The sequence below is a fragment of the Oratosquilla oratoria genome, chromosome 32 (genome assembly GCF_046742065.1).
Source record: "Oratosquilla oratoria isolate Oo_2021 chromosome 32, ASM4674206v1, whole genome shotgun sequence".
NCBI lineage: Eukaryota > Metazoa > Arthropoda > Malacostraca > Stomatopoda > Squillidae > Oratosquilla > Oratosquilla oratoria.
In genome coordinates, this window is record NC_134808.1 from 47,578,478 (window position 1) to 47,588,477 (window position 10,000).

Consider the following 10,000-nt stretch of genomic DNA (forward strand, 5'->3'; position numbering starts at 1 on the left):
CTCTTTATCGATCAACAACTCCTGTTCGTTCCTTCACTCTTTCCATCCTTCCCTTCAACCCTTCAGTGGTTCCCTTCCCTTCAACGTCACCCCTCCTTCCATCCTTCCCTTCAGCCGTTCCCTTCACCATCCCTCTTTACCAATCAACAAGTCCTGTCCATTCCTTCGCCCCTTCCATCCTTCCCTTCAACCCTTTAACCGTTCTCTTCCCTTCAACGTCAACCCTTCTTCCATCCTTCCCTTCAGCCGTTCCCTACACCATCCCTCTTTCCTATCAACAACTCCTGTCCGTTCCTTCACTCCTTCCATCCTTCCCTTCAGCCCTTCAGAACGTTCCCTTCCCTTCAACGTCACCCCTCCCTCCATCCTTCCCTTCAGCCGTTCCCTTCACTCCTTTCCCTTCAACGTCAACCCCCCATTGTGGAATTGTATGGAGCCGGCAATCTAACTTTTGCTCCACAAGCTATTGAACCCTTACAAGGTCGTAGCCGCCTTCTCGATGCTCTTGCCGGCGTTCGCCTCTCTTTTCTTTATTCTCTCTTTTTTTTTTCGTCAAGAAATCCTCACCTCCACCCCCCCCCCCAAAAAAAAAAAAAAAAATCACGCACCTGCTTACCAGCAGTAAGGGACATTTTTTTTTTTTTTTTTTTGTGAATGTATGTGGGTATGCCCCATCGGTCCTCCCCCCCCCCCCATTTTTTTATTTTTTTTTATTTTGTATTATGTTTATTATTTGTTTATTTATTTATTTGTTTATTTTTATTTATTTATTTATCTATTTATTTATCTATTCATTTATTTATTTATTTATTTATTTGTTTGTCTATTTATTTATTTATCTATTTATTTATTTATTTATTTTTCTATTCATTTATTTATTTATCTATTTATCTATCTATTTACTTATTCATCTATTTATTTATTTATTTATTTATATATTTATCTATTTTATTTTCATTTTCTTTATTTATTTATTCATTCTATATTTATTTATTCATTCATTTATTTGTTTATCTATTTTTTTATTTTATTTCATTTTTATTTTATTTTATTTTTTTATTATTTGCTTATTTACTTTTTTATTTGTTTTTTGTTATTATTATTATTTTTTTTTTTATCTAATTATTTTTACTTTCCTCCTTCTTCTCCGTTCATGGGACGAAGACTTAAGTTGAGGACACACGTCTCAACATCAGTAACTATCTACGTTTACTTATAAACCTGCTTATATTGACAACCTATTTGTAAGATTGTCCTGCTCCACTTCTACTATAAAATACAGCATATTCTAGAAACGCATCTAACAGGAAACGGAAATCTATCTTAAACAGTCCCTAGACCCGAGGTAAGAATGACACATACCCGCCAATTAAATCAATGAAACAACTCATCTTTTTAGTGCAAAAGCATACTATAAACAATAATAAAAATAAAGTAGATAGAAATAAAAAAATAAAGGAAATAGACGACGAGGTACGATAGTATATCACAAAAAAAAAGAATAAAGGAGATAAAAAAATAAGAAAATAAATAATAAAAATTTCAGCCAAAGGAGAATATTCCAGCACCAGAGAAGCTTTAATTGATCAGAATTCGGCCTTATCTGGATTCCATCCAAAGATGAATAAAATATTAATTCCTTTGTTGGCGTCAAAATAAAATACACACGAGTATTTTACTTCAGAATATTCTAATTATCCAAAACCACTCCCAGAAGGCACCAAAAGACCTTAGGTTATACTTCTTGGAGTTAAGAAGTTTCCTCTCTTAGTGTTTTACAAAGAGTAATATTCACAATCGGATGTTTGTTGGTCGAACGGGCAAGAGCGTCGCTACTTGGGGCGGAGATCGAAGTGACGGAAGTTCGAACTATGCCGCCAGCGAGTTGGACCAAGGGCATGGTTCATTCAATTCCACGCTACAAAGTCATCTGTAAGGGGCACTGTCCTAGCCTCCTGATAAGAGGGAGTTCTCGACATTAAACCGAATTAATATTCAAAATCATGAGCCTGGTAGGACATATTTGTTTTATAACTCTTCCTGAGGAAGTCTAAGACTATGATCGGAAGGTTGTAGGTAATATAATTTCATTCTTTAGGCAACTTTTTCAGGAAGAATAAGTGTTCTCAAAAAAATTACCAATAATGAGTATGCTGTGTGTGTGTGTGTGTGTGTGTGTGTGTGTGTGTGTGTGTGTGTGTGTGTGTGTGTGTGTGTGTGTGTGTGTGTGTGTGAGTGCAGAAAAATTTAATCTACTTACTTAAAGCTCCCTACTGATGACCAAAATGGTGCCACAGACCAAGTTGACTTCTTGGTAGAAATAGAAAAATGGACAGGAACGAAAGAAAAAAATGAAAGGATAGGTACTAACGAGTGCCTTTTAGAAACTAAAAAATAAATATAGAAAAAATAAGAATCTGGACCTGCTGATGACAAATTAGGATCTGGAAGACCGCTAATCAATGGGAACTCACTGATTAAAGACGAAGAAGTCTTTGGAACTCTTCCAAGGAAATTACTCTTGAGGTCGCCTAAACGAAACATTTCCCAAAAGAAACTTTCTTCTATCTTTTAAAAGTTGGACCTCATGAACGTTTCCACAAACGTTCCATTAACGAGACTACTCCCCGAGATTGAGGTTTCAGTCTTCAAACCAAGAAGAAACCAATATCTCTATATAAGGCGAAGAGCTTACGCTTGGAAACGTTTAGCTGTAGCCTTTTTCTGGATTTATTACAATTTTTTATTCTTAAATTCTTATCAATAAGAATGTTCTTCTTTTTTTGTTCAGTTTTATATCCCCATATACTGCGGTCTTTTTTTTAGATTTATTACAATTTTGTATTCTTAAATTACTATCGATAGGAATATTCTCGTTTTGTTCAGTTTCATGTGCACATATATTAATATATATCCAAATGCCTTTTCCCTTTTAAGCACCCTTTTTTAGATTTATTACAATTTTGTATTCTTAAATTCCTATCAATAAGAATGTTCTTCTCATTTTGTTCAGTTTCATGTGCACATATATCAATATATATCCAAATGCCTTTTCCCTCTTATTCGGCCTTTTTCAGATTTATTACAATTTTGCATTCTTAAATTCCTATCAATAAGAATGTTCTTCTCGTTTTGTTCAGTTTCATGTGCACATATATCAATATATATCCCAAAACCTTTTCCCTCTTATAATGAGGGTGGCCGTATCAAAGCCTACACCCATCCCAAACCAATCAAAAAACTCATTCTTATATTCCTCTCATTCTCGCACTTCTAAGGTTTCCTATCTAATATCTGAATATCATAATCCCTTCAATTCCAAGAGGGAATGAAGGGATGTCACGAAGATGAATGAAACGTGCTTTCGTCAGCCGCGATAAAATTAAAATAGCTAAGTGACCTGGTTGTAACCATTACCTATAACCCCACATATTGCAACAACACCTATGGTAAACTACATCGCAACATACATACTAACATACACACACACACCTAAGCTCTTCCTTCATGTGACCAAACCGTGAAATACCCCGGATTCCTAAGAACACCTTTTACTCATACACACTATGCCGCGTAATTTAGATTAATAACCATAATAATCAAATCACCAGAAACAACTACACATCTTTATAATGACAATTATTATAAAATAGATTAAAATACCAAAACTTGTATCACCAGAATAAAATGTAAACAATTTATGACATGCAAACTCCTCATGAAACCACTGTCAGCAATTTTGTCACATGAAAACAAGTAGCAGGGGAGAACTGGCAGTCATTAGGTGGAAAGCAGGCCGGAGAGGTCTGCTGCTGTAATCTAGAGCAATAGACTAATGTTAAGCGGTCTTCAGCTCTTTGATTTTACCAACCTAAGGATGGAATACTGGTGGCGTAATAAGTAGCGTAATGCTCTCGTATTCAAATGGTTGTGGGTTTAAGTCTCGTAATCCACTACGATTCCTAGTAGTGACTGTTACCTGCCTTATAGTTCAAATGCATAACAGAGCAGATGTGGTGGGTTTGGCCACAGCTAGGAGCCTCATGGCGTAGGCTCCTCAAAGGATTACAAAGGGTTACAGAGGAGGAACATGCCGACAGGAGACCTTTTGGTCCATAACTAGGTCGGATGTAAAGAAAATTAAAAAAGTTTTTCCTTTATATAAAATGTTCCCTTCCAAAGATTTATATAAGATTTATATAAAGATTTTTTTTTAAGAATACCACCATTAAGCTCTTTTGAGCTTTATGTAATCGAATCCTCAAGACATTAAAGCTTTAGTCTCTCCCTTTCTTGTATTTTATTTTATTTATTTATTATTTATTTATTTATTTTATTTCATTTATTTATTCATTTATTTATTTATTTATTGCGTGGAACTGAGTAGAGCTCGGAAGTAGTAGAATACTTTGGTGGAATGGGGAATAATAAAAACCGTATCACGTACTCGAACCTTCAAAATGATTTAGTCTCCTCACTTTTCCGACGCGGAGCAAAATAGAATAATTTTTTAGGAAGATGAAATAATGAAAAAGCGCCCCATATGTTCGAATCTTTAAAACATCAAAGATTTAATATCCTTAAGCATGGATGCTCGATGTCCTAATTAGAGCGTCGCCACCTACGGCGGAGGTCGAGGTCACGGCAGTTCGAACTTTGCCCTCAGCGAGTTGGACCAAGGGTATTGTTTACTAAATTCCACGATACAAAATATTCTGTAAGGGGCACCTTCCTAGCTTGCTTGTAGGAGTAGTTCTCGAATCTTGCCACCAGCGAACTAGACCAAAGGCATGGTTTACTAAATTCCACGCTACAAAATATTCTGTAAGAGGCACGTTCCTAGCTTCCTGGTAGGAGTTTTCGATGTTAAATATTCTAAGACTCGGCATGTGTTCAAATCCTTAAGACATCCATTTTTTTTTTTTTTTTTACTTACTTTTTTGACGTGAAGTTGGAATGCCGTCCCCAGCGCCGCAGTCTTCAGCTCGGGAGGAACAGGTTCCACCAAGGTCACCGGAGGATCCCCACGGAACATCGCACCGTTCCGCTGAAAGTTCTCCCCAAAGGTCTCCAACCAAAGCTTCCTGGTGGAAGCATCCGAGTTCATCAGCTTCGACCCCGGACTGCGATCGTTGACGGAATCGTCGTGGTTGAGGGTCCGGCCCAGGAGTCTCTGAGTGTCCTTGATGTACCGCTTAGGGTGTACCTGGGTACAAGAAACAAGAGCCCTTTAGCACAGAACCAGTAACTAAGTTATACGAGTACTTAAGCACACTTAGGCAGGTGTCACTTTATACTTTATACTTTGTACCTGGGTACAAGAAACAAGAGCCCTTTAGCACAGAACCAGTAACTAAGTTATACTTAAGCACACTTAGGCAGGTGTCACTTTATACTTTATACTTTGTACCTGGGTACAAGAAACAAGAGCCCTTTAGCACAGAACCAGTAACTAAGTTATACTTAAGCACACTTAGACAGGTAGCACTTTATACCGTGATGGTGGATAAGATCAGATTATGTTTCCGAGTTCAATAATTCTAATAAAATCACCTTTGAGTTCTTTAACCCAGATCCATTAAATTAGATGTAATTAAACACACTTGGGTAGGTGTCACTTTATACGGTGATGGTGGATACGGCCAGATTATGTTTGCAAGTTCAATAAACTTAATAAAATCCCCTTTGAGGCCTTTTAACTCAGATCCATTAAATAAAATGTCCTTAAGCAAAATTAGGCAGGTGTCACTTTATACGTCGATGGTGGAATGATGCCAGATTATGTTTGTAAATTTAACAAGCTTAACAAAATCACATGACCATAGTTAGAACTTTATATGTAAATACCACCACCATTTTGCCCTTGTTTATATACTATCATGACCTTTAAAGCCTAATGACCTATAAAGTACACTTTGCTAAAGCCAACAACAAACCGCAACGCCAGCGCCGAATACTGTGACACCGGCCCTACCTGAGAATTTAATTATCTTGTTTTTACTCGACCCAGACGATCCAATTTATATGGACCAAAGCCTCGTCAGGTCAAAGTGTTAATTAGAGTCTTAGAAATTGGCTAATTGGTTTCAACTCTTTCCAACAAGGTAAGGCACTCCATAGAGGCCGTTGTAGCAAACGTCAGAAGAATTCATTCACTTTATGAAATAGCCTTTGAGATATACAAACAAGGAAACACTCACAGCCTGAATGAAATTCTCTTGTGTTTGCTGCATCATATATATATATAATATATATTATATATATATATATATATATATACATATATAATATATATATATATATATATATATATATATATATATATATATACATATATATATATATATATATATATTACGGCAACGACTATGGACGTTAATGGGTATGATGTTCAGACTTTAAAAGAGTATTTGAATGGGTTCTATGAATGATTTCAAATCGAATTTTTTCACCCACTGTACATCAATTAAAAAAAAATAAAATAAAATAAAAAAATCTCGGCACTTCGAGCCGCTTCCCATTTTTATTTATTTTCAAATCATTACACAAAACAACTGTAAAGCGTCTCACAATTCGGCAAAATGTAATTTCATAAAAGCGTGAGAGGGACTAAGGCTTGTTTAGGTAATAGCATAGGCTTATCAAAATGCAGCTTAATATGTGTATTGAAATACGAAAATGGTTATTTTGTTTAGAATATTGGGTCAAAGTAAGATCAAGTATGGATTACCATATGCGCATGCCAGATGATGTCCATGTCATAACACGGGACAAGGAATTCCTTTGGGTGATTTGATTTGAGGAAGAGGAACTTCTTGTATCTCTCAACGGCGTCCTTCAAGAACGCCTTCGTCAGGTAATGGGGCAGGGACACCTGGAGGAGAGACAAAGGGAGCCAAGTTAGAAGAAGTCCGCAACTTACATGTTCGGAGTCCGGAACTTAAATGTTCGGAGTCTGCAACTTGAATGTTCGGAGTCCGTAACCTGAATGTTTGGAGTCCGCAATTTGAATGTTCGGAGTCCGCAACATTAAATGTTCGAAGTCCGCAACATTGAATGATCGGAGCCCGCAACTTGAAAGTTCGGAGTCCGTAACCTGAATTTGCTGAGTCCGCAATACAAATGTTTGGAGTCCGCAACTTAAATGTTTGTAGTCCGCATATTGTTTGCGGAGTCCTCGGCTTTTCCATGGATTTCCAAACTCATCCATTGAGTCTACCACCTTAGATTGCGGACCTTAGAAGCACGGACTCTAAAACTTACCCATGGAGTCCGCATCTTAAATCTACAATATTGAACTAAGTCTGTTTCTTCGGGAGAGTCTAGTATAGATATAATGATTTCTTAGTCACCGAAAGTCTGTCATGAAGATGAATAGAATAGACTGGCGGTAGTAGGAAGAGAGGGAAACGTACCAACAGCTACGAAAGGAGCAAAAGGAATCATATAGTTACTACCTTATATGGCAATTGAATCTGTTAAAGACATTTCTGCTTAATACTACATATGAGAACTAATGTGAAGGTATAGATTTTCTGTCCCAATTAGTAAAGAGTATTTCTCCAAAAGGGAGAAGCTTAACTGACAGACATCCGTGAACAGACCGTGCATGGAAAAAAAACCCACATTTTCCCGCACCAAAACATATTTACTTGAAAGAACGACATGTCCATTAGTTCCGCATCTGCGCAATATCCAGAGAATATTCCCCTCTAAGTCTTTTTACCGTTAGCCCCGTTTTCTTTAAGCCTATTATAACCATTACTGCGTGCAATGCTCTTTGGCGTCGACCAACCACCGTTGCAAGAGGACGCTGACTTACCTGATAGTAAAACATGCTTTGTCTGGCAACAGCAGCCTCAAGGTCGTATCCAATGAGCGACGTGTACTCCCTCTGTGTGACTGGTTGGGAACCATCGAGAATGACGTCAAATGGCTCGTCTGGGTACATTTCTTGCCAAAGCTTTCGAGTGCGTTTGTGTGCCTTCTTCAGTGCCTACAGAGGGATTGAAAAAGAAGGGAGGAAGTTATATGACAATGATAAAAATATATACCTTTCCTTACCTACGAGGATATGGGTGAAAAAAAAATAATATGGTAATGATAAGAAACATAATATTCTTCAGTGCCTACAGAAAGATGGAGAAAGAAGGGAGGAAATTATATAACAATAATAAAAGATATACCCTTCTTTACCTACGAGGAAATGGGTGAAAAAAATAATATGGTAATAATTAGAAATATAGTCTTCTTCAGTGTCTACAGAGAGATGGAGAAAGAAGGGATGAAATTATATGACAATGATAAAAAATATACCCTTCTTTACCTACGAGGAAATGTGTGAAAAAAATAATATGGTGATAATTAGAAATATAGTCTTCTTCAGTGCCTACAGAGAGATGGAGAAAGAAGGGATGAAGTTATATGACAATAAAAAAAAGCATATTCTTCTTTACCTACGAAGAAATGGGTGAAAAAATAATATGGTAATGATAAGAAATATAATATTCTTCAGTGCCTACAGAGAAATGGAGAAAGAAAGAAGGAAATTATATGACAATGAAAAAAATATATCCTTCTATACCTATGAAGAAACGGGTAAAAGAAATAATATGGTAATAATAATAAATATAGTATTCTTCTACACTTACATAGAGGCATATAAAGACAAGTGATAAATACTATAATAATAACAAATATTCTATCCTTCTTCGAAGCCTACATAGATAACAAGAATAATATATTTCTTCAACGCTTACACAGAAATATTGAAAGAGAGATAGAATAATATAAATGATAACAAAGACTATATCCTTCTTCAATATCTACACAGAAATAAGAAAAAGGAAATAAAGATAATATGGTAATAGCAAGAGTTGTAGTTTTTGTCAGTGCCTACGGAGAGGTAGGGAGAAAATAACATAAGAACATAAGAACGTGAGTACATAACACAAGGTCTACGCTAAGCAGTTCCATGTCTCTTACCTCCTGCCATCCCCACTCATAAAGTTATCTTATCTTCTCTTAAAGCAACCGATAGTTTCAGCGCTCACTACATGGTTACTAAGTCTATTCCATTTGTTAACCATTGTATTGGTAAACCATTTCTTGCCTATTTCCTTCTTAAACCTAAGTTTGTCCACTTCCAACCCATTACTACGAGTAATGCTGTTCTGATATGATGTCTTAATAGGATAATGCTGTCTTAATATGATGGTTTTGCTTGTATCATCCTTGTTAAAGCCCTTGATCTATTGGGAATCAAAGCTATAATCACTTTGATATAGATTTAGTAGTGCCATGAGTCTAAGTGAAATTGCTTGTTGGCAAAAAAAAAAAAAAAAAAAAGTACCATCAGGTTTAGAAGATAAAAAATTGATAATTTTTAGACTATTAGATACATACATACATATACCAAAGGCTTTTTCCCCCTTACACGGAAGGTAGCCAAAAAAAAACAAAGGCATAGAAACCACTCCCACCCATTCCCTCCCTTACATACTCCCCTCCCCTCTACCCTCTTCCCGCCCTCTTATCTTGGCGCCTACTGGATGACGGGTCATCCCTGCATCTTGTCTACTACCCTGGGTCAGAAACAGTGTCGCAGGGCACTATTTATTTAACCCATGAAAAAGAAAATAAGCAAGATTTATTTTCAATAGCTTTCAACGTTTTTCACTAAATTATATCAAAGAATCTATTGATTTCAAATAAGCGTTCTAGCGCTTTACAATGAAACATTAGAAATCTCTTTGATCTTGCTTGTCAGGAGATTTATTTTTTCTTCGTCTCTTTCTATTTTTTAATATTTTTCGTGATCTGATAAAGAATGAATATGTACAATTTCATAGAACTTAAGCTTTCTTAGACATTTCTAGATATGTAGCGACTCCAGAAGACACACTTTAAAAAGCTTAAGCTTAGACTAAACCAAATGAAATCTTCTGTCAAGATGTTTTTCTATATAAGTTTACAGATTACTTATAAAAAAAATTGTCTC

At 36.1% G+C, this 10,000-nt stretch overlaps 1 protein-coding gene across 2 annotated transcripts in view; it reads right to left on the reverse strand.

Moving 5' to 3' along the window:
• LOC143017464 (uncharacterized) overlaps positions 1-10,000 on the reverse strand; it is a 53,782-nt gene that overhangs the window by 39,514 nt on the left and 4,268 nt on the right. For both annotated transcript variants that reach the window (XM_076172229.1, XM_076172228.1), the window contains exons 3-5: positions 7,823-7,996; positions 6,731-6,874; positions 4,937-5,206 (exon numbers count right to left, since the gene is read on the reverse strand). In XM_076172229.1, coding sequence (XP_076028344.1) covers positions 4,937-5,206; positions 6,731-6,874; positions 7,823-7,996 — 588 coding nt within the window. The remainder of the gene's footprint in view (positions 1-4,936; positions 5,207-6,730; positions 6,875-7,822; positions 7,997-10,000) is intronic.